Raw genomic sequence first — 25,082 nt, 5'->3', positions numbered from 1 at the left:
CTGCCTAAGGGCTTTTGTAAGTTGTCCTACCTCGGTTCTTAGACTAGATATAGTGTGGTTGGTCTGTTGTGCAAACTCCATTTGGGCCTTAGCTAGCTGCTTCATGGTTTCCTCTAAAGACTCCTTGTTCTGGTGAGGATATTGGGTACTAGATTGACCCTAATTTTGAGCATAAGGATTCTTAGGAGCATTAAACCCAGGAGGGTTCATTGAACTACTAATCTGACCTTGACCCTGACCCTTTGACCAAGAAAAATTGGGGTGATTTCTCCAACCCGGATTATAAGTGTTCGAATAAGGATCATATTTCTGACGGTTATCTTGCCTAGAGTTTAGATAAAGAGCATTAGCATGCTCTTTTTTGTCAGGAACAAAAAATAGCGTACACTTATTTCCAGTATGAGATGGGTCTCCACAGACCGAGCACGGATAAGAGATGGATTCATTTCCAACACTCATGGCTTGAGTGGGATCCTCCCTGAATGCTTTAGGCTGACCAAGTTCTAGGGCTTCTATCCTTCTCGTCATGGCGGCGAGTTTAAGATCTGACTCATCAATTCTATAGATGCCAGCTTTATTCGGAGTAGGATTACCCTCGTAGGAGGTCCTCTAGAAGTTTCCCATTGCTGGGATTTCTCAGCCAACTCTTCTAGAAATGCCATACACTCATCGGCGGTTTTACTGATGAACCCGCCACTACAGAATGATTCTACCATGGATGTAGTTGGGTAATCTAGTCCGTCATAGAGAATCTGGAGTAATCTGATTTTTTTCAAAACCATGGTGTGGACACTGTAGTAAGATTTCTTCAAATCTCTCAAGATATTTATAGAGAAATTCTCCTTCTTGCTGCCCAAAACTGCTAAGACTTTGCCTTAAAGAAGAGGTAGTTTTGTGTTTCAGGAAGAATTTCAGAAGGAATGCACTGCTCAATTCTTCCCATGTAGTAATGGAATGGGGTTGTAAGGCATACAACCAAGATTTTGCTTTCTCTTTCAGTGAGAAAGGGAATAACCTAAGTCTCAATATTTCGTCAGGCATATTGGGGAAATTCATAGTCCCACAGATTTCTTCGAAATCCCTAACATGGTAGTAGGGATTCTCGTTCTCAACCCCACGGAAAACAGGGAGCATTTGAATAGTGCTCGGTTTCAACTCGAATTGAGTCGTGCATTGGGGTAACTGTATGCATAACAGTTGACACGTTCTAGTGGGATTCATGTAATCCCTGAGTGTCATAGGCTGATTTCCATCCCTGGCTTGGTTTAGATTTTCACCCATAGTGTCACTCAAAGAGAGATTCGAAGATTACTTAAATGTGCTTCTCTACTGATGAAACGACCTCTCTTATCACGATATCTATTGGGCATAAACTAGAGCCCAACGACCAAGGATATTCGAACCAAAGAATCACTACGAGGAACCTATAGGAAAGCAAACACAATCAGGCTGACTCCACCAAGCAACCTAAACAAAATCTAGACAATAGACAGGTTTGTCAGATTCACCCTACAAATCTAGACAGCTCCTACTTCCTAACGAAGCTTGAACTATAATGTTTATGAGGGTTACTCCGTCCAAGTACTACGATCAAACAACTCCTGGAGACGACCAACGATAAACGTTGTGATAGCCGTCCAACCTGGTAACGTTTCCTCTTCTCGAGGCGACCTTATAAAGAGTTGAATGAACTTTCCCTTTAGGAATGCCCAAATAAATATTAAGTCCCTGAATCGTTTCAAAGTATCTATGAGCTCGAGATCTTAAGGGCTAATGTCTAAATTAGATTTTAGCTTTTTAGGTGAGGTTTAGGATCGTGAATGTTGTTACCTATGTGGGCAAGAGAACGGTGATGAAATCCGTTTCCTATCTTGTAAGTGGGTTAGTGCCCTTACTAGAATGATTACACTAAACAGTTCGGTCACAGCAATTCAGCACACGAATTCACACCAATACCCACTGACAGGAGATTCGTGGGTGTTCAAGAAATTTACCTCCCGTTCAAGACGGGCGATGACCTTTGTAGACGACCGGCGAGTGTTCCGACCCGAGGCTTCGTTTTGGTTTTCGATTACAATTTAATTAAGCCCTCCAATTTAGGGTCAAAACTTTAAAAATAAATAAAAAAATAAAACTAGAAAGTCTAAAAGTCTCTCTCTCACAAAAATAAAAATAAAATGTAAATTCTTCTTCTTGAGCTCCTCTCCTTGTTGCGCCTTCTCCTTTGCTCCTTAGTGTTTTTTCTACACCAAAAACGGAAAATCAAGTAAAAGTGTCCAAAAATATAAACTTACCAAAAATACAAATAAAATTAGATCAAATTTAAACTAAGTCCCCGGCAGCGGCGCCAAAAACTTGATGGGCCTAAAAGGGTTACCCTAAAAGGTCTACACCCGCAAGTGCACGGGTGTCAAGTTGTAATTTCTCGGTAAGACCGGTTCGTTCCTCAGAGACTAAGTCAAACTCAATTTCATCTTAAAACTATCGTGATTTTCAGAAGTGGTTTGATTGGTAATATGATTCAAATAAAAAAAATAGCAAATATAACTCAAAAGAAAACAAAGAATTTGATATTCAGAAAAAGGGAACCTAGGGTTTTCGAATCCGTCCACATGATAATCTTAAAGACGATGTATTTGCCTTAGTCAACTAAGTTCGTTGTTTTACTCGGGTTCTATCACATGAACGTTCTAGAATCCGGAAGATCTTGTCATTAAAATCAATAAGAACTTTAAAAGATATGAAGATTTAATTTAAAAATTGACTTGCATATAAATCGAATTGATAAAATTCTCGTTATAGACTTCATCTAAACCCTAGATGGAAAAATTAGTTTCTCATAATGATAGATAGACGTTTAACTACATAAAATATGGGAGAAAAAGTAGAAAAATTGAGTTTCTTACTGATTTTGCAGCCAAACAGAGCCTTAAGGAAGTGATTTCCTTCTGTTTTTCCAAGAATTCTGCCAAACGCACCCTCTGAGAAAACGATTTTCTCGTCTTCCCGGAAATGAATTCTCTGAGAGAAAATTATTTTCTCGTCTTCTTGAAAGTACTTTCTTTCTGTTTCTTTCTCACTCTTTCTGTAATCTCTCTCTCTCTTTCTCTGTAATCTCCCTCTCTCTCACTAAGAAGTAGAAAACAACAAGAGAAATCAAAAATCAAGAAAAATCAAATTAATTTCTTAAAACCGAGTTTCTGTTTTTCTCTCTCTCTACAATAACTCTCTTCTTAATCTCTCTGTCTCTCTCTCTAATTCTCTCTCTTCCTCTGTAATCTCTCTCTCTCACTAAGAAGCAGAGGATACAAAAGAAAAAATCAAAAATCAAGAAAAATCAAAATGTCAAGCTCCGATTTCTGTCTCTCTCTCTCTCTCCTGTTCTTTTCTCTAAAATCGTGGTGATCTAGCTCTCTGTTTTGATTCGAATTGAATCGAATCTCTTGGTTCTCTCTCTCTAAAATCCTAACAACCATCTCTAACAACCGTGATCCAACTCTCCTCCTCTATTTTGATTTCTTTTCTATCTTCTTCAATCCTTCTCTCTCTCCTGTTTTGATTCTTGCCGAGAATATATCCTTCTCTCTCTCTCGGTTTGAATTTGAATCCTTCTCACTCCCTCTCTCTCAGGTTTTAACTGACAATCTTCTTCAATATCAAACAGGAATAGAGGTTTGAAACAATGAGGTTGATGGATCCAGCTGGCTACGTCCGATTGCTCCACGGTGGGAAGCTACAGAGATCGTCGGATCTACAAAACACGGATCTGGACGGCGGTCAAGCTCGGAAGCACCGTAATAACTTGCTCGCGGGTGTACCGGATCTGACGCTCTTTGAGAATCCTGTGACACACCTTTACTGACTGAACGTAGCCCACAACTGATCTGGACCGTCTGATCTACTTCCCTCCTGCGTGCCATGTGTTACTGACCCATTTGGTCAACTAACTTTGACTTCAACTTTGACCTTGCCTAATTCGCTCGTCCGGATTCTGATTCGACTTCCGTTTTCGCCCACGGACTCGTCATGGACCCCTCTTCTCATCCGAGCATCAACATTATCCAAACTTACCATGCTACCCTTGTCACCAAATGACCAAAATGCCCCTAACATCAATTTCTCCCGATTTCGCCTGTTTTTCATACTAAACTCCGTAAAAGAGACCTCAGAAAGAAAATCACGTAGTTCATCAAAGTAACGGCTCGATATGGACTAACTAGCTCCAATTAAGAGATTGAAATGAGGCATTTTCTTGACCCATCAGGCAGTAGACCCATTCTCCTCGATGAAGCAACTACAAGATCTCTAGGCAATCCCTTGGTGAAAGGGTCAGCTAGGTTTTCTTTAGATTTTATATAATTTATTGTTATATATCCTTCAGAGAGTAATTGCTTTACGATGTTATGTGTTCGATAGATGTGTTGAGACTTACCGTTATACATTTTACTATGTGTTGTGCAATTGCAGTTTGATTATCACAGTGAATCTTGATTGCAGGCACTGGCTTAGGCCATGTCGGTGGTGTGCAATTGCAGTTTGATTATCACAGTGAATCTTGATTTCAGGCACTGGCTTAGGCCATATTGATATATCTTTTAAAAATTGTCTAAGCCACTCGGCTTCTTCTGCAGCTTTATCCAATGCAATGAATTCTGAATCCATTGTTGGGCTAGCAATACAAGTTTGCGTAGAAGATTTCTAAGATATGGCAGCCCCTCCCAGTGTAAATACATAACCACTGGTTCACCTTGTATCATCGATATCTGATATCCAAGTTACATCACGATATCCCTCAAGAACTTCTGGGTACTTAGTATAATGGAATTCATAATCCTTTGTATACCTTAAATATCGTAATAGCCTTGTTATGGCATCCTAGTGGGTTTTATTTGTATTACTAGTAAATCTGCTTAGTTTACTAACCGAGAGAGCTATGTTAGGTCTAGTACAATTCATTAGATACATAAGGCTTCCTATAATCCTTGATTGTTCTAATTGTTTTACTCCATTTCCAGTATTCTCATAAGATGAATGCTTGGGTCTAATTGGGTAACTACAGTCTTGAGATCATTTTTACTAAATTTTTCCAACATCTTTTCAACCATCTTTTCAACATAGTGAGATAGAGATAAACTTATCCCTTTAGTTATCTGAGTAAGTTTGATCCCCAAGATTACTTCTACTTTTCCTAAATCTTTCATACCGAAATTCTTAGAAAGCATTTTTTTTAGTAGTGTTGATGACATCTAAGTTATTTTCCATAATTAGCATGTCATATACATATAGACACAGGACAATACTGTTAGGTTTTGTATGCCTCTAAGACTACATATCATCTAACTAATGTTGTAAGCGGAATCTCAATCATCATATGATTAACACTAGTTATCCAGGATCATATGCATGAACTAATAATGAAAACATAAAAAGGATACCTGGATTCGCTTTCCTCGAATTAGATTCCAACTCCTTTATCCCGAAGATGAGAGCTTCATATGTAGCTCCTCTACTTGAGACACTCGAGTAAGTGACTTGATCTCCCTTCTTTATTGTCCGTTAGAACTCTATTGAAGGTTAAGAAGAAGAACCATTCTTCTTTTGACTCCATAGATAGATTGGGAGTTTTTTCTCTAAAACTCTCTCTCTCCACTTAGCTGTATATTGTGATAGAGATTATGTTTTCTCCTGAGAAAAATCCAACCCTTTTTCTAAACTCTAATGACCCTTATATAGAGAAACCCTAATAGGAGTCTCACTCAAATTATATTTCAATAAGAGTCTCAAAAAAGATAAACACCCGAATTTCCCTTAATACCCTTTTAAGGGAAATTTGGGTTTCGCCTTAATATGGTGTGTGGCCGGCTACTTAAGCCCATTAATGGGTTTGGCTTGGCCGGACCACTCCCACACTATGTCCGGTTCAGATCAACCCATTACTGTGTTTGATCTAGACACCCCATAAGTGGGTTTTCCACCTTTTCAGGCTTCTCTTTCGAGTCCGAATCTTTCTATCTTTTCTGCACTATCAGACTGGATCATATCCATCTATAGGCTAGCTCCCATGAGTCAATTCTCTCCGATCAAGCTACCACTCTTTGGTGTAACCTGTTGTAGGATCCGGTCTATGTTAACCACGGATTACTGAAGTGATCTGACGATCGTATGCGGCTACTAGCTAAGCATTACAACCCTAATTGAACCGGACTAGATGATCTTATAGATAAAGTCATCATTATCCTAACTGCAAAATTGTACGCATTGCCACCTTGGTCGAAGGACACTCCTTCGGAAGGACATCTCCTTCAGACCGAAGGACTATATCCTTCAAATACACCCTTTATTTGTGTTTTTAATATAGACACACTTGTCACATTAATTTCGTTTATTTTGTATACAGTTGATAATAATGTATTATAAAATTTAACATGCCATTGTTTTGGGGTCTGCTTCAACCCATATAAAGATTTCACTAATCTATAAACTTTTTTTTCTTAGCAAGGAACCACAAACCCTTCTGGCTGGTTCATATAGATTTATTCTTTTAACTGTTCATTTAAAAAGGTTGTTTTCACATCCATCTGGTGAATTTCCAAATTATATAAGGATACTTACACTCTTATAGAGGTTATTCGACTCACCGGAGAGTAAGTATCGAAATAGTCCAATCCCTCTCGTTGTCGAAAGCCTTTTGCTACAAGTCTTGCTCTGTACTTGTCTATAGATCCATTTGTTTTTAATGTTTTCTTAAATATCCATTTGGGCCTTAAAGGCTAACATCCAAGTGGAAGATATACAATTTCCCATGTATGGTTGTGCATAATGGAATCTGCTTCACTATTCACAGCTTCTTTCTAGAATTGAGCTTCTGGGGTAGCCATTGCTTCTGTGAATGTCTGAGGCTCATTTTCAACCATATAGGTGAGAACATCAGGACTAAACGTCTTAGCTATCTTTCCCCTCTTACTCTTTCGAGGTTCAACCTCATTATCCTCTTCATCCATTCTATCTCTTTGAAATGTTTCTGGATTTAGATTTCTCTCACGTTTTCTAGTTTCAGAATATTTATCAAAATTTTGTTTATAATGAAAGATGTGTTCAAAGAACTCAACATCCCTTGATTCTAAAATAGTATCGGATGAATATCTGATATTTCTGATATGTGTACTAAAAATCTAAAAGCACCACTCACTATTCATAGCAGTACCTATATATATATATATACAATCTATTGTCTTCGGTCCTATCTTGACTCTTTTAGGAAGAGGGACTAATACCTTTGCAAGGCATCCCCACACTTTTGTGAATTTTAATGAAGGTTTCCTTTCTTTCCATAGTTCATATGGAATTTTTCCTGTTTTTCTATGGGGCGATCTATTTAATAGATGGTTTGCTGTTAGTATAGCCTCGCCCACAAGTTCTGTGGTAAACCAGAATTTAGTAATAAAGCATTCATCATCTTTTTTAGAGTTCTATGTTTACGCTCGCCTACACCATTTTGTTGAGGTGTGTATGGAGTTGTCGTTTGATGAATAATGCCACTTTTGGCACATAATTCTTTATACGAAGATTCGTATTCTCCTCCTCTATCAATCATTAGTGCTTTTATCTTTTCGTTAACTTGTTTTTCTACGTCATTTTAATAAAGTTCAAACTTCTCTACTGCTTCATTTTTACTTCTAAGTAAGTAAACATAACAGTAACGAGTAGAATCATCAATGAAATTGATAAAGTATTTCTATCCACCTCTTGTTTGAACCAATTTTAAATCACATATGTCACTATGTATTAAATCTAGTGCTTCTGTATTTCTTTTATAGAATGAACTGAAGTCTTTGTCATTTAGACTCAACACATGTTTGACACTTTTATTTAGTGTCAATTTCGAGTCTTGGGATTAAATCCATATTCATTACCTTCTTTAATGAATGGTTATTTACATGGCTAAGTCTTTTATGCCAAATACTAAAAGAATCGACAACATTATCTTTATTAATAATTTTGGAGATACAATTATTACATTCATCTTAAATAACCCCCTTATAGATAACCCTTACACGCATACATACCACTCTTGCTTTATACAAAATTATAGACTAAAAAACTAGCTTGAACCCATTTTTTGAGAGTAGAGAACCAAGTACCAAATTTTTACGAATATCTGGTGCGAGAAATACATCGTTGAGGGTAACTTCTTTTCTTAATGTGAATTTCAGGACCACCTTTCCTTTCCCAGCAACTTGGGTAGTAATAGCATTTCCCATTAAGAGGGTTTCTCCTTCTAGGACTTTGGTAATGTAGAGAACAAGTTTTTGTCTTCACAAATATGTGTAGTGGCTCCTGTATCAACCAACCGATCTCATAGATTTCCACCAAGTTAACTTCAGAAACTACTTCACATATATTAAGTCTCTGAAGGTTTTCTGTTACTTCTTCCATTTCTTCCTCCATTCCAGTAACCATAGCACACATGTTCTGGAGTTCTTCATCTTCCACAAGAGAGGCCTGATTTTTGGCCTTCTTGTTCTTGTTGAATTTGTCATTTTTAATCTCTAGCAAAATGACCCTTTTTTTCCACAGTTGTGACAAGTACCATCAAATCAGTTATTATTTTTCTTAGATGCCTTACGTTTTCTCATTCTCTTTCTTTTTTGTTTGGGGTTTGGTGCACCCTCAACTATGTTGACTTTTGCAGAAGATGAATTATTCTTTTCTATCTTCTTATCTGCATTGCGACTATCCTCTTCAATTCTTATTGAGGATGATTTCTTCAAGAGACATTCTCTTGGTTTTAAAATCCTTCCAAGATGGAGGTAATTTTTCAATCATAACCCTCACATCGAATGATTCGTTTGCTACGATATTCTCATATTTCAATTCTTGTAGAAGAAGTTGAAATTCCTCGACTTGACCCATTACTAGTTTAATATCAGTCATTTTAAAATTCAGAAATCTACCCACTGTAATTTCTTAACTCCCGTTGTTTTAGTTTTATATCTATTAGCCAAGGTTTCCCAGAGTTCCTTAGTCATGTCTATACCATAATAGACATTGTATAAACCATTTTCCAGTGATTTAAGGATGTAATTGTTGCATAAAAAATCTGAGTGCTTTCATGTTTAAATGGCAGAGACATGCTGAACATCTCCATCCCTTTCAAGAGTTGCCTTTGGTTCAGATAGGTACTTGACTAACCCTAAAGTAGTCAAATAAAACAGCATCTTCTGTTGCAAACGCTAAAAGTCAAATCCTGAAAACTTCTCTGGTTTTCTGGCGTGATTTGACCAACTTGCTTAAGAGCAGACTTTGTTTTTGTTGCTAATTCTGGTAATCACAACAACACACTAAACTAGTTTTCTACTTGAACCAGAAAACTAAAATTATTCACTGTCTTAAGTACGGACGGACCATTAAGAGACCAGGCCAGGCTCTGGCCGGGTCTGGATTTCGGAAACTAAGTATAAAATTAGATAAGCTTGGCACTAATGAGGCAGCAGCTGCTCGACCGGGGCATGTTAGTCCATGCGCGTGACCAAGGTTCAAGTTCCTTCCTCAACTTTTTTTTTTACCCATCAATCTTCTTTTTATTAAATTACTTCTTTTTTTTTTACCCATCAATCTTCTTCAATTTGACCGCTGACCATTCATTTTTTACTTTATTTGTTGCTTATATTTAAAGTATTCCAACTTTCTAAATTATTTATTAATAAAATTGTATGATTTTCAAAATTGTGATTCATTTATAGATTTTCTAACGATATTTTATACCAATTTATTATCCTACTAGAATCTAGTATTATTTTCACTTTATGATATGATTCAAGTTTTTCTTAAGTGTAAAAATTATCAAATAATATAATTAATAGACTGGAGATCCTAAATTATTCATTTTAGTTTCATGCGTCGATCCTAGATTAAAGGTAAGAAACACCTCTCTAATATAGTATAATATTTATGACGACCTACAAACTATGCCCAATTATAATATTATCAATATGTATTGTATTTATTTAAAGATTTATACGATTTTTTTTTTTGTTGAACTGATTTATGTGATTGTTATGAAGAAAGTACGGTGCTCAAATTGTTCAAGATGACGACCTACAAACTATGCCCAATTATAATATGACTCAAGTTTTTGTCAAGCGTAGAAATTATCAAATAACATAATTAGTAGACTGGAGATCCTAAAATTCATTTTAGTTTCATGCGTGGATCCTAGAATAAAGGTAAAAAACGCCTCTCTAATATAGTATAATGTTTATGACGACCCACAAACTATGTCCAATCATAATATTATCAATATGTATTGAATTTATTTAAAGATTTATATGATTGTTATTAAGAAAAATATGGTGCTCAAATTGTTCAAGATGATGAAAATGTTGCTTCATCTAGTAACTCCACTAGTCCATGGAGACAATTAGTAGTCACTTATAAACAAAAATAAACTCAAGGTAATTCAAATAATTTAGGATATTTTGAGTTTACTAATTATTTACAAGGTGCTTTAGGCAATATCAAAACTTTATATAATGAAAACTTCAATGTTCTACAGTGACGGACAACCAATGAAATTTATTACCCAACTTCGCTTATAAAGGTGCCTGATTTACTTCCTTCCCCGCATCAACCTTTGCATCGAAGTCAGCTTTTAGTGCATGTTCATGGGTTTTAAGTGATAAAAGAAGTAGGTTAAATTCCAATATCTTTGAAGCACTTGTATGCGTGCAAGGATTTGGATGCTTTTGAAACTAGAGGAACTTGGAGGAGCTTCAAAAAGAATTTGAACTTTACAAGTGGAAGAAGATCAAGTAATTGTCGAAGATGATTAGTAACATTTTTTTTTTTGCGAAGATGATTAGTTACTTAGTTTACCAATGTTGTATTTTCTTTAAAAAAATTTCTTAATGGAAAAATAATTTGTAATGATTGATAGTTTAAATGGATGCCAACCCAGTTGGGATGTGCTTAATCTACAGTGATCCAATTATCAGCCTTTTTCATGTAGTTTCTAATTTCATTTCAATCTAATAAAGAATAAGTTCATTTCTACAATTTTGTTTTCCATTTATACTTTTAATAAATTAGAATAACATAAAAAGAAACTTGACTAAGGAGTAAAGAAACTAAAAAAATTTACACTAAATGTCTTATTAGTGACAAAGTAATAAGTAACACCACTTAATTTGAAAAAAAAGCAACCAATTGATTTGATAGACTAAAAGTTGTAAAACCATATTTAAGAAAATAAAACTAATATACATACCAATTAAGATAGGTTAAACGAATAGAAAATAATAATAATAATAATAATAATAATAAACTTTATATTTTGTGGTAAAAAACCAGTCCGGCCCGTAACAGTGACCTGCGGGTCGACCTGACCCAGCCCAGCCCAACCAAACCTAGTTCAGTTGCTGGTCTCGGGCTGGGCATTGTTTAGCCAACCCGGATTGAGGTCCGACTCGAGACTATTCCAACCTAGATTAGCTAGGCACAGACCGGAGCTCGGTCCGGCCTTTCGAGCACCACTAACAACCATAGGAAGGAAGCAAGAGGAATACAAAGAACAGAAAGAAAAAAGCGAGGGAAAAAGGACAAGACGATGGAGAAAATTATTTTCTAGCAAAATGAAGAATTCCAATGAAGTTGCCAGACAAGGTGAAGGTAAAAATGTGTTTGTATTTTTATGCGAATAACAATTTCAGTGTGTAAAATGTTCCTGTGCCATTTTGTACAGTGGTGTGAGAAAATTGGTCGAATCAGCGAAAATGAGCCTAACCGGTCGATTCTTCCAAATTAGCACAGGTCAACTCGATTTGTTTGCTTCTGTCAAGAACAATCTGAAATCAATCCAATCAAACTGACCACACCAATATTACACTAACTAAGTCTCCAACGCACCACACGATAGATCTCTGTGTTGGGTAGATCACATCTCAGTTATGCGGATACAGTGTTCCCAACATTCATCGGAAGCACATATACCATGTTGTCTCGCGTCGTCTGGTTTCACGTGGGTCGAGGATCCACATGCGTGCATGCTCCAATATACTCATTCCCACACTATCTGGTGTCACGCGAGTACCTGTCATCTGAAATCATGTACAAATTTCGCATGAAATCGCAGATTTCGGATCTCATCTATACACATTGTGCCAAAATGTGATAAACTGTACATACTGGAGTATGCACGTCTACATTTATTCTTGACCCGCGTGAAGCCAAACATCGTGACCGTAACCACCGATGTATATTTACATCCGTTTTAACATTCGAAAACACTTTACCACATAAGTGATGTCTTTTATCTCAGCAATGTTAGTCAAAAGGGACCTACGACGACAATAGGACGTAACAAATAATAATAACATAAAATAACAATAGTATAACAACTTCCTCCATAAAGAAAACTTCGAATGGAAAAAGAAAAATAATGACTTCTCGTGGAACCCAACCTTGTATAGTTTTTTCTTTGTATTTAATCCAACCTTGTATAGTGGTGTGCTTATTTTCTTATTATTCTTTTGGACATTGTGATTAAGCAGATTCAGTTACCCTGGCAACCGGGATCTGGTGTCGAAAACAAAAATAGTGGTCCCAAATCCACTGTCAACTTGGCCCATTTCCGACGAAATTAAGACTACCTACTCCCACCAAGATGCTTCGTTTCTATACATATTTTGATGATCTATTAGAGGTGTCTGGTCCATCACTTTTTCAGTGTCAACATTATGACACTATTCGTGGTCACTAACCAGCTCTATTTGTTATATTGCATCCCTAAGTAGATGTGATGTTCTTGTCTTCTTCCATAGGCTACGAAGAAAGAAATCGAATCATGACACCGTGCACCCATGGTATATGATACCAAAATAAATGATGATATTCACAAAGAAGCACTCTATATTTGTATTGTCTGGGACTTGGTACCACTAGGACGGTAAGTGGAAATGTAAAATGTTGTCCAATATTTCTCCCTAGAGCTACCAAATACCACCTTAGTGGTGCATTCGTTAATAAAGCCGCCTCTCAAATTGGAGATGGTAGAGCTCGCCCAAAAACTAAAACCCTAATGAATCCATTATTACCAACACATGTTCATAATTATGCATCCGAAACAGTGTTGGTCTCATTATTCATCAATTTATTACTAAACATTAATAAGCAGTGTTACAGGAATAACTACAAAGAGAAGATACAGTTATTCATATATGGACTAAGGGTCTTCCATTCGGTCTAGTTTGTAGGTTTGGCGAATTTGGAGCACAATAACTGTTACTAGAAAAGGTTTTAGAGCCGATACCGTATCTGAAGAATTCTACATCACATCTACTTTAATTTTACAAGCCCTAGAGGTATATCTTAAACTGAAAATTTTGGGATACCTCATAACGGTAAGTGCTCATGGTTTGGCTTCAAGAAGAATTGAAGAGTATGGAGCGACATTATAGGTACCTCCAGTGATCGGAATGCCTTCGCATATGAAATCATCAGGAGCCTCCAGATTAGTATCAACCTGCAGAAAGTTTCCACCCATATTAAAAGAGAAACTATATAACAGAAACTTTCCTTGATGTCTTTTGCCATGTCATATAAGGATATTGATCACCCCAGTTGGTATTAATGTGGGATTTGTATACATCTTTTTTTGAGCTCAAATCTTGTAGGTCCATTAGATTATTAATGTCCTGTGTTAATGTAGCAATAGTTGATCCAAAAGTAAAAAACGATGGTAACAAAATATCACTTAATAACCTTGAAAAGGAATTTGATTATCAATGGTTTTTAGATATGATGTAATTCATCTTACTTCATATTTATAATCTTTGTATCATATAGAATATTCAAACGTATAAAAGATGGATACTAAAAAGATTAGTAAACTAGATAAACAATATAAACAGATCTATGATAATAGTAGTTTCCTCTTTGGAGTAAGATTCCTCTACGTCGACATAATCACAACAAATTCAAAGGTCATATTAAAAAACATGTGCTTAGTCCCAACGGGTTCAGAAGCCCTTTGTAGTAATGAGCATGACAACTGTGGGTCCAGAGGCCCTTTCCAATTAATGAGCATGATCACTTTGGGTCCAGAGGCCCATGGCAAAAACAAGACAGACTCGGTCCGAGTAACCAAAAGAAACAGCAAGCGGGCACAACCAATCTGTAGAAAGATGGGCTCCAGCAAGACTAGGAACTTGGTCCAAGTTCTAAAAAAAATTCCCAATACCAGAAGTACAAAACAGCGGCCCATACCAAAACTGCCCCTTTATGAACCAATGGTACCTGGTACGCATATCGCTCTGGTATGTGGTACAAATCTAGATAGTACTGGTTTCCTGTACCTCTTGATTTTCTTACCATATTAATATTTCTCGTACCTCATTTAGGTGTCATTTCTTAGGTGGTTGTATTTGACACTTCATGCAGGTGTCGTATACAGATTCTCATATGTCCCACCATGTCATATAGCTACTTGAAAACAAGTAGGAGGTTCTAAATTCGTATAGCTATACAATCAATGGCATTTTAGTATTTATAGTATCATTGTGTATATTTATCAGAAAAGGTAATGATTAGAAGAAGAAGAATGCATACCACTCTGAACCATTGCCTTTTGGGTGGAGATGAGGGTATTAGAGCTTTAACAAAATAATCATGTGCATTGAATGCCAAGTAGATATCTGCCCCATCATGGTTATCATGGATCCTGTAAAATGAATGAGTTAGCATCAAGTCTTCGGATCCAATAAAGCAATTGTTTTCTAACGAAAAGCAAATGTGAGACAACAACCCTAGTGTTCCACTCAATGTTATCAAATACTATACTCTCCGGATGAGTTTGCAATTGAATACCCTAAATTTGGCGTACAAGAATCCTATCTTAATTACCCGAACTTCTTTGTAAACAAAAGCACAACTAGATGAGTAGTTAACTACAAGACTTTCTAATTTAGTGAGTTAAGACTTTATATTTTATGGAGGTAGAGTGTCTAAAACTATGTATATCTATTATATATGCATCATGGAGGGTATGTAATAGTCTGGGAAATAGTCCAAAACGTAATGCAACATGAAATAGCATAGTGAAGACGTAAACCCCTAGCGTACGCGATACTCATGTGGTAAAGTACCGCGTACTATGTACCGCAGCGATCCATGTACCACGTAACATCGATTCCACAAAGGTTTTGAATCATAGATGGATTTAAGCATATACATATGATTCTAATTATAAACTTTAATATCTACTATGATATTGAACACAATTATGAAACTAACTCTGTGATGGGTTAAACATTTTTGGACGACCAATCTCAGTGGATGAAAGATGACATTGTTAGTATCTAAACCAAAACGAGACAAACAAAGCAAACTTTCGACTTAAATACATCTTTTTAGGGGCTAAAGGTCTCTAAAATGCTTAAACTTGAGAAAGATGATCTTCACATAAAGAAAATGAAGTGATGTTTTTCTTACGTAAAAGCAAGGAACTTGCTCTCATGGTTGTCCCAGTTGTCTTCATGCCAAGTAACATCATCCTGCACGAATTAAAACACACCTATTTCAGAAAACACATGCATTGTCCACATAGTGAGCATAATCACGGCAGTAAATATCCATATTTTCAAATTTCAATGACATGACAAAATATTTCCGAGTTGGTCTCGAAGGACATGAAATATGTGGACATACAGTGCAATAAATAAGTCCTATCTTTCATTAATGATGTTCGTTTTAGGTGCAAAAATTCAACCTTTGTATTTAAATGGTACCACAACTGGTTTACTTGAATTACACTGGAGGTAATAGCGATGAATTTTTGTAATATTTAACTGATAGAAAGAGTAACACTCGTCGCCCCGACACGAGCATACACGTTATTCATTACTTTCATGACTTGATCTCAAATGCGGAATCTAATTGTAAAGCTCTGACTTCAATCTTTCTTACAACCCGAAGTCAGGTTCAATAATTACCATATATCAACATATTTGTAACATATTACCAATCCTGAATCCAGTAAGAAGTTTCTTATTTTCTTGATAGTGAGCTATAAACCATTGAAACTTCGGAGCTGAATGATATTTACCTTTTCAAGAAATTTGTCCTGTCCTAGTACGGAATGTTTCTGGCGGAACTTTATTGTCTCTGAGAAGAACCTAAAGAGACTATTTTTCTTGGCATTCAGCTGTGCACACACAAAGATCATATATTTTAGAAAAACCCAAACGAAGAATTGGTTAATTGGAGGAAGACCTGTAATGATACCTGTTTCCACTGGAAGTTATTCATCTCATTATCATGTCCATAACTATTGTTATTTCCATGCCGCGTATGGCCATATTCATCTCCCATTAGCATCATCGGCGTTCCCTGTATGAATGATTTATATGCAAATCAAGTATATGCTAAGATGAAGTTGGCACGAAATGTGATTATTCATTACTAGCAACATGCCCTTGATCAAGTTGCAAAAACGAGACAGTAGATGGTTGAAATACTACCGGTGAAGATAGATCAAAAAACTACCTGTGAGATCATCAAAGCTAAATGGAAGTTTTTCATTTGTCGAGAGCGTAGCATGTTAATATTTTCATCAGTAGTTTCTCCTGTTTAGAAAAACAGATCATTAACTTTAAAAATCAGAAATATGTAATCTTTCTGCAAACAAGCAAAGGAAAACTCATGGAAAGAAGTTATATAATAACCACAGTACCGCTTTACAAATCAGAAATATGTAAGCTAGCTGCATGTCTGTCAAAGTATCTAATCTTGATTACAGTGATCTAATAGAGCTAGCATAGAAAAGAAAAGGAAGATACTTCACCCAACATCCAAATGAATCCCTATATCCACAGGAATATAATGGTGTCCTAATATTCTTCTTTTCTTGAAAGATCGATATATTAAAGGGAAAACTGTACAGAAGGGTCTGATTACAAACACGTTACGACATTAAGGCCTCCCAATTATGAACAAAATCATAAAATGTTTTGTTTTTGCCCGTGTAGGTTTCTGCTCCAGTGCAACAGAATTCCTTTGACATCCTCTTCTACTACTTGACTATAAATGTTGTTTCCTTGAAAATCTTGTTATTTCTGTCTTTCCATATGCACCAAATGATGGCTAAGTTCCGAAATTCCTTTCCTTGCTTCGATTTTCTCAAGAACACCCATTCTTTGATGGCTTGATTGATCAATTTCGAAGAGCATTAACAAAATAGTTTCACATTTCTGACGCAATTCTGCAATGGATGAATAGGTGGTGTCGATTCTCCCGCCTCTTCACACACTATTTACCTATTAACCAAGTAGAACCCCCATCCACTGTTGGGAGTGTCTGAAGGCCAGCTTCCCAAATAGTGAAACTTGCTCACAAAGAAGATGTTGTATGATTCGTCGTGGTTAGTTCTGTGATATAGGTTTTTGACTGTGAAATCATTTCGTTCCCTTCTTTCCGGACTCTTGCATCTTCATTACCGTTGCATGTGCAGCCTCTATCGCATCCATCAAGTCTATGAAAATCGGGATCCCCCAATCGTTCAGTTTCTTTCTACGTTTCAGATCCCGACACCCTTGATTAATGTTAAAGAGTTGGCTGACAGAGTCATCTTTAGAGCTGGATAAGAAGTGAATGCTGGGTACCTTTCCCTAAGACTACGGTCCAAATGTTGTCCCAGAATTGTATCTTCTGACTGTCCCCAAGCTTCCTCTTAGAAACCCTTATGAGTCCTCCACCCTGTTCGCACGCCTCAGAACAGCTATTTATCTCATCAATAAATTGCCTACTGAACTTCTTTCCTACAAGTCTCCCCATGAGATTTTGTATGAATCACCCCCAGACTATACTCATCTCCTGGTTTTTGGTTGTCTTCGTTTCGCACATAATGTCCATATTCTCCATAACAAAAACAAATTCAACAGATGTGCGAACTAGGCATTTCGTCGGTTACCTTTTAGCAAGAAGGGGTATATATGACATCGAGACAAAAAACAACTTGTAATTCTCGTAATAAACGGTTTTTCTGGGATAAGTTTTCTTATTTTCTCTCTCTTGAAGTCTTGATTCAATCTCTACATTTTGGATGACAACATCGATTATCCCGCTCCTGCTGCACATCAAGTTCACCAGGATGCTTCCAAACCATCTTCGACAACCTTTACCGGTTAAATCTGATTTTGTTCCACCTACGGTGGATTCTCGGTCTAAACTCCTTCAGAGGATTTCATCATCCCCTCTGAGTGTTCGGACAAGACACATTATGACGCTTCCACCACTTCTCCATCCGACTTTAGTACTACGCCGCCTAGAGACTCATCTGATCCGGTTGTTGTTCCATCCCCTCTGATCCGGTTGTTGTTCCATCCATATCTGATAAGGGCTTATTGGACCCAATCATACCACGTAATCCTTTAAAAAGTGTTTTGAGTGAGTTATTTCAGTTTCACAATTTCATTCCCTTGAATCAAAACTCAATTTTAATCAAGTAGAGCATTCAATTCAATTATTTTATTTGTGGTGGACAAGTATTTAGTTTATATCTAGTTTATCGGACCCCCTATCTAAAAAATACCGATTGGGTCCATTGAAATGAATTTTTGTTTTTAGTTTCATGCTCGCCCACGGGGATCATTCAGCCGACCCTCTCATTTGGCTGATTATATTCTTTCCACTTTGGAGTTTTCCAATTCTCGAACACCTAACTCGTTTGTCGATTACATTGCCTACGACAATTTTAGCCTCTCTCCCAGGGCTTTTCTCACTTCTGTCCTCACCACTGAAGAACCAACATCTTATATGACTGCTTCCACTTCTCCCGCCTGGCGTGAGGTCATGGCTAAGGAGATTTTGATTCTCGAGTCCAATAATACTTGGACTCTGACTTCTCCGCTTCCTGTCAAGATATCCATTGGTTACTAACCAGTTTACAAAATTAAGTACGGATTTACTAGGTCTATTGAACGTCAAAACAGTGTTACCAGATACTCTATCCCCCTCACGTACTGCACCCTTTTGGGGTGGGTTCACGTTCCACTACTCCAAATTTGGCGTACCAAAACTGTCATTCTTAATTAACCCGATTTCTTTGTAAAAATTAGTAAGCTCAACTGGTTGAGTAGTTAACACTATAAGATTTTCCTATTTAGTTAATTACATTTTAAGTTTTATGGAGAACAGAATGTCTGAATGTTGCTGTATTTATTATGGATGCATCATAGAGACTAGAGAGTATATTTTGGTTTGAAACCTAGTCAAAACGTACTGCAACAAAAACTGGCGTACCAAAGAGGCATACCCCTAGCATACCCAAGGAATGGAACTTCGGTTTCAATGGGAATATCGATCGGCCCGAAAATAGAAATATTTCAGTCAGTGTGGAAATTTGACAAATATTTTGTGGAAATACTTCTTCACAATAACACCAAAAGATAACAATTTTACAATTAGTAGCTATAAAGAGATGATACAAGGGGCAGATACGAAAAAAGTTAACAACCTTTTAGCAAGATTGGTTAGTTTTGAATTGAACAAGATTGGTTAGTTTGAGGAGGTATATGCAGTTACATAGTTATATCGGGGATGTAAATCGAACAATTTGAACATTGAAAGCTATAGCAGCCTAGCAAGGGTAATTTACAAAACAAAAATATTATATAGGCTTAAAAGCTGAAAACAAAAGAAAACATCAAGAATGATGTACCATAATATAGTAAAAATCGTCTCACCCACGACCAAAATAGACTTTAGGTTTTACTGTGTCGTTCTTCGTCTTCTCGACTACTTCTCTTTCTCTCTCTAAGATTTCAAATTAGTTTCAAATCTCCTCAAGTTTCATCAGAACTTCTTGGGGTTCCAATTGTAAAGAAGAAAATAGTGAAATGGAAAAGAAATAATGAAATCAAATGAAATCTGGAAGAAATCGATCATAAAGTGAAGAAGAAATGAGAAGAAAATCTAAGGTTTTTGAAAGTTAACACCAATCTTCAAAATTTCGACTCCACGAACCAGAACGATCTGCGTACTAGGTAACATTGCATCAAAAGATGTGGCTCGTCCCATAGGGTTATACCTGATAAGTAAGCATCGACTATCATGACACTTTTGACCATCCACCTAACAGGCCACTCGGCCATACACGGCCAAGCCCAAGTGAGTTTATTCAGCAAGTTTTTATAGAGTCTAAGTTTTAGGAAGTTTCCTTCTTTTAGAATTCTATTTACTTTAATAGTAACTAAGAAGAGTTTAGAAGTTATGTATTTCGTAGTTCAAGTATATCTAGAAATATGTAAACCCTATAAAAGGGAGTTGAGTTTATCTTTATTTTAGATCTTGGAATACTATTAATTGAGTTTATTATTAACCAAACTTATCGTTGTTTTATCAGTTTATTTAGTTACTTTATTATAGTTTTATTGGTAGATTCCATTACTTTACCGCTTCCGCAACAATCTACATCAGCTGGTATTCAGAGCTTGAAGAATCTGGGAATAGATGAAATAAAATTTCTGGATACTTCTCTTCTTGAGTGTCGGAAAAAAAATTCACGTTTATGCTAGGATCCTATTCGAGATGCACGTCAATTTTATGTTGATCGAGAAGAAGGAAAAATTAATTGAGTTTCTAAAGTTCCACTCTTCGACAATTAACGTTACATAGATTTCTGGATTAAACACAGAGGATTTTTTCAGAAATCAAGATGTTCATGCCGAAGATAAGGTTTTTCTCGTTGAACAACACTTGTCTAAGAGAGTCTATGAAAAATTTAACGAAATGCAATGGAGACTCGTTGATGGAAAAGAATCCATAGATGATTGGGCTCAATTGAAAAGTTTTTTTCAGGTATGTTTTTCTTCCTACGCATTAATATTTATCTTACGTTAAAGCCAGAATTGAATCGCGAAAATTATTATCCAAAATTCTTTCAACCACCTTGATCGATATTGTTGAAGGAGAGGTTCTTGCTAAACATCAAACAAACCCCAGAACGAAAAAAAGACAGAAAGCGGTTGAGAATATGATGTGGAAGAGGTACAAAGAAGATAAAATAAAAGTTGTGATGTTGAAGTATTTAGAGGAAATACCAATAGAAGATAACATATGCGAAGGAGAGTGATTTGTGTTTGATAAGACAACATCATTAAAGCATGGTATGGGTTCTCTAACTCTTTGTTACGGGTGTAAGCAACAGGTTAGTGATCCCTATTCTTGAAGGAGATGTCCTTCGACCAAAGATGCAGTGCGAGCAATTTTTCATATAGGACAATTGATGAAGAAGATCATCAAGTCCGGATGATTCAGGAGTTGTAGTGTTTAGCTAGAAACCAACTACGATCGTCAAATCGCGAAGCGATTCCCACCTAACTTCGTCTGAATCTTACAACGACAAAAGTGTCAACTTAATCTGAAGATATGACTAGAGGGATTAAAAATATATGCATAGGTAAGACCCATAGATATGTCCGAAAGGCCTAAAAGAAGTTTAGGCAAAAGATAGTACAAAGGGCCGAAACAAGAGGGTTTTGGGCGCTTAAAGAAGTTTTAAGGCCCATTACAGGGGTCGGCCACTCCGGCCATACACGGCCAACCCCAAGTGAGGTTATTTAGCAAGTTTCTATAGTCTAAGTTTTAGCAAGTTTCCTTATTTTAGAATTCTATTTCGGTTAATAGTAACCAAGAAGAGTTTAAAAGTTATTTATTTCCTAGTTCAAGTCAAGGAATAAAATGTCGAAATATGTCGACCGAAATTGACGAAATATTTCGGGTTTAGCAACAACCGATACGAAATGGTACTTACATAGATTTCTTGCAAGATTTCGGCTGAAATTTCTTAAATTTCGGCTGAAATCCAAAACTAACCTAAACTGCAAACATGAATAAGGTAAAAAATATAAATAAATACCTTAATCTTCAAAATTTCCTGGTTTATTTCTTCCAAATTTCTTGTTGATTTCACTAATTTTCATCTTCACTATAGAAACCCTAAGAAGGTTACACAAAATATTGAGAAATTTCAAGATCAACTTGAAACCCTAGAGAGAGAAAGGGAGTTACGACTGAAGAAGAAGAAGAAGAAAAGAGGTCGGGATGAGGCAAGTAGGGTTTCTGATTTAAAAGCATATTTAAAAGCAGCACCCCCAAAAGATTATTGGCACCCCTTCCCATTGCCCTTTCGGGGGTGCCTGTAATACTTGAGGGGCACTTTAGAACCTACTAAAACTAATTTTTATTTCTTTAAATTATTTTTTCTACTTGATTCCTCAACAATTTCTTAACTGAATTAACCCCCAAACTAACAGAATGGTTAAAATATAATGCAGTTTACCCCCTAAACTAACTTTTTATTACAGGTTAGCCCCCAAGTTAACTGTGTTTGAGTTATTAGGGGTGAAATTTACAATTTAGGCCCCTAACTAAACTATTTATTGCGCATTATGCCCCTACATTATTAACATTTCATACTAAACAAACGTTAATAAGGATTCCCGCAGATTTGTGAAATTTCCACACAGACCGAAACGTTTCCACTTTTGAACCGACTGAAATTTCCACAAAAACCGAAGTTTAATTCCTTGGTTCATGTATATCTAAAAATATCTAAACCCTATAAAAGGGAATTTAGTCTATCTTTATTTTAAATCTTGGAATATTATCTGTTGAGTTTATTTTTTTTGAAAACTTTGAATTAATATAAGGGAAAAAGAAAACAAAGAACTATACAAGACGAAGCAGGGGACCTTGCACTGTAACATACTTAAAATGTCCCCCCAATTCGACACAAAATCTAAGTAAGAGAAAGCCCTAGCCCAACCCAAAGGTCTACTCCAATGAAATAAAACCCCCAACACATCCTCCTCCCCCACCTTGAAGGCAGAAGGGGAGTCTTTGAAAATTCCATCGTTTCTAGCTTTCCATATGCACCAGCAGATAGCAAAAGGAACAAGGGTCCAAAGGCTTTGCTTTGATTTCTTCAGAGGGACCTTCTTCCACTGAGCTAAGAGCTGAACTAGAGACCCAGGGAGACACCAGCTGACCCCAACTGACCCAATAAAGAACTTCCAAAGCTTATCTGGCTACGAGCAGTGTATAAACAAGTGGGTCACCGATTCTTCCTCCACTCTGCACCTCCCACACCTGTTAGGCATATACCAACCTCTCCTCTTGAGGTTATCCACCATAGGGAGCTGTAGTCAAACGAAACTGGAAGCTGGTCTGAGATGGGGTGAAGTCTAGTGTAACAATTTCCAACTGAGAGCTTCTCATCTCCATCCTTAATCCACACCCTGACATCCTCCTTATCTTCAACAGGCACACTTTGCTCCAAAGCCCTTAGTAAGTCTGTAAAAATAGGTATCCCCCAATCGTTCAAGCTCCTCCTTGTACGAATCTCCCAGGAGCCTAGAGAGCTGTTAAAATGACTATGGACCGAGTCCTGCTGGGAAGCCAAAATGTAATAGATAGCTGGGTATCTCTCCTTGAGCGGAATTTGGGAGCACCATACATCCTCCCAAAAGCTAATGTTCTTCCAATGTCCCAAGACCCACTTGGTAAGGCTGAGAAAATGCTTCTCTCTAGCTGCTATCCCCTTCCACACCCCACACCCACTTGAGTTTATTATTAATCAAGTTTTTCATTATTTTGTCAGTTTCTTTAGTTATTTTATCATAGTTTTAATGGTGGATTCCATTAGTTTAACGCTTCCGCAACAATCGACATCACTTTTGCCCCTATCTCTATGTTAGTTAAAGGGTGACTCCTTATATCCCTTACTTCCATTAAGGGTTGGAATTTCCATCGGTTACATGTTAATAATGTTTTGCTCCCAGGTGACTTAGAGGAAAAGGTGCATCTGACAATTCCTCTTGTTCTAACAATTGAGTTTCTTGGCTGAATAAGACTTTATATTGTTTGAGGCTTTGAGCAGACTTCTCAACAATGGTTTGCCACATTTTCATCAGGTTGAAGGTTTCACTTAGTCTAATTCCGACCATTCTCTTTTTCACTTTTTAAACGGTCCAACAATATCTGCCACTTGTCATCACGGGCAATTATGGCACTGCCATTCATTCTTCGACGGCGTCTCGAAAAACGATTATCTTTATAGAATCTCGGACATCTCTAATATTTTCTTGACCTTGAGGTCTCTAGATCTCCCAAGGACATTTTTTCGGGATTTTAGGCTACTCGGAGCCAAACGAAGTATTTCTCTTATGAACAATGTTTAAAAATGTTGCAAACTGATGGTTCCCCTTTATACAACCTGACATTTTCCCGACGTCTTATTGATGAACTTCTTTATGTGACTGTTACACATCCCAAATTCTAGTGTTCTTATTCTTGTCTCTTGTATTTCCTTTCATGTACATATGTAACTCTACATATTCAATCTTTAAGGTCAATTAAGTACATTTTTATTCCAATATTATTCTCCATTGCTCTTCTTTCTCTGATTGCAAGCTTGATATTCTCACGGGGACCAAAACCCTTGGAAACATATAAAGTGCTAGAGCTACTTCACGACCATACAATGTAGATTCAACTAGAAACCCTAATTCCAAAATCATAATCCTCTAAGATCATCAACCAAAAGAGAAGAAAAATTATGAATCTCAACAAGATTCTATCCCCGAACTCCTTTTCTACGTTAGTGCTAAACTGGAGAAAATTTTGCTTCGTCATATTTCATCTTACACTGCTTAGTCCCTTTTCATCCGATATACATGGACTAGCAAACAAGAAAGAAGATAAAGAACTAGAAAATATATAAGTTACCTTCATAGCCACAATTCCAACTAAAATTATCATTGCATCCATCATTGCCACCTTCTCCATTCGCATTGTTGTGCTACAAATCCAAGAAAAGAAAAAGTTTAATCTTTAATAGCAAAGGAATTTACTGAACGCGACCACAAACTGCAATACTACCTTGAAATTGTAAGAGACAAGATCGTATAGAGTAAAACCGTCATGTGCTATGATGAAATTGACACTGTGGTAAGGTTTCCGCTTGTTTACCTGTGTAAATTACAAAACAGAGAATCATGTCAATGGGATGAGGTAGCAATGAAGGATAC

General features: G+C 36.7%; 1 protein-coding gene across 3 annotated transcripts in view; it reads right to left on the bottom strand.

Annotated features, from left to right (window-relative positions):
• Positions 1 to 13,126: 13,126 nt before the first annotated feature.
• Positions 13,127 to 25,082, bottom strand: part of ISA3 (isoamylase 3) — a 40,235-nt gene continuing 28,279 nt past the window's right edge. For all 3 annotated transcript variants that reach the window (XM_086646276.1, XM_086646275.1, XM_086646277.1), the window contains 8 exons: positions 24,934 to 25,023; positions 24,781 to 24,853; positions 16,540 to 16,619; positions 16,279 to 16,383; positions 16,100 to 16,198; positions 15,487 to 15,548; positions 14,605 to 14,716; positions 13,127 to 13,519 (listed from right to left, as the gene is read on the bottom strand). In XM_086646276.1, coding sequence (XP_086502402.1) covers positions 13,406 to 13,519; positions 14,605 to 14,716; positions 15,487 to 15,548; positions 16,100 to 16,198; positions 16,279 to 16,383; positions 16,540 to 16,619; positions 24,781 to 24,853; positions 24,934 to 25,023 — 735 coding nt within the window. In that variant the 3' untranslated portion in view covers positions 13,127 to 13,405. The remainder of the gene's footprint in view (positions 13,520 to 14,604; positions 14,717 to 15,486; positions 15,549 to 16,099; positions 16,199 to 16,278; positions 16,384 to 16,539; positions 16,620 to 24,780; positions 24,854 to 24,933; positions 25,024 to 25,082) is intronic.

This window comes from Eschscholzia californica, unplaced genomic scaffold (assembly GCF_041429995.1).
Source record: "Eschscholzia californica isolate CP2 unplaced genomic scaffold, dmEscCali1.0.p SCAF_6, whole genome shotgun sequence".
NCBI lineage: Eukaryota > Viridiplantae > Streptophyta > Magnoliopsida > Ranunculales > Papaveraceae > Eschscholzia > Eschscholzia californica.
Note: the sequence above shows the minus strand (reverse complement) of the source record. Positions and strands in the feature narration are given on the sequence as shown.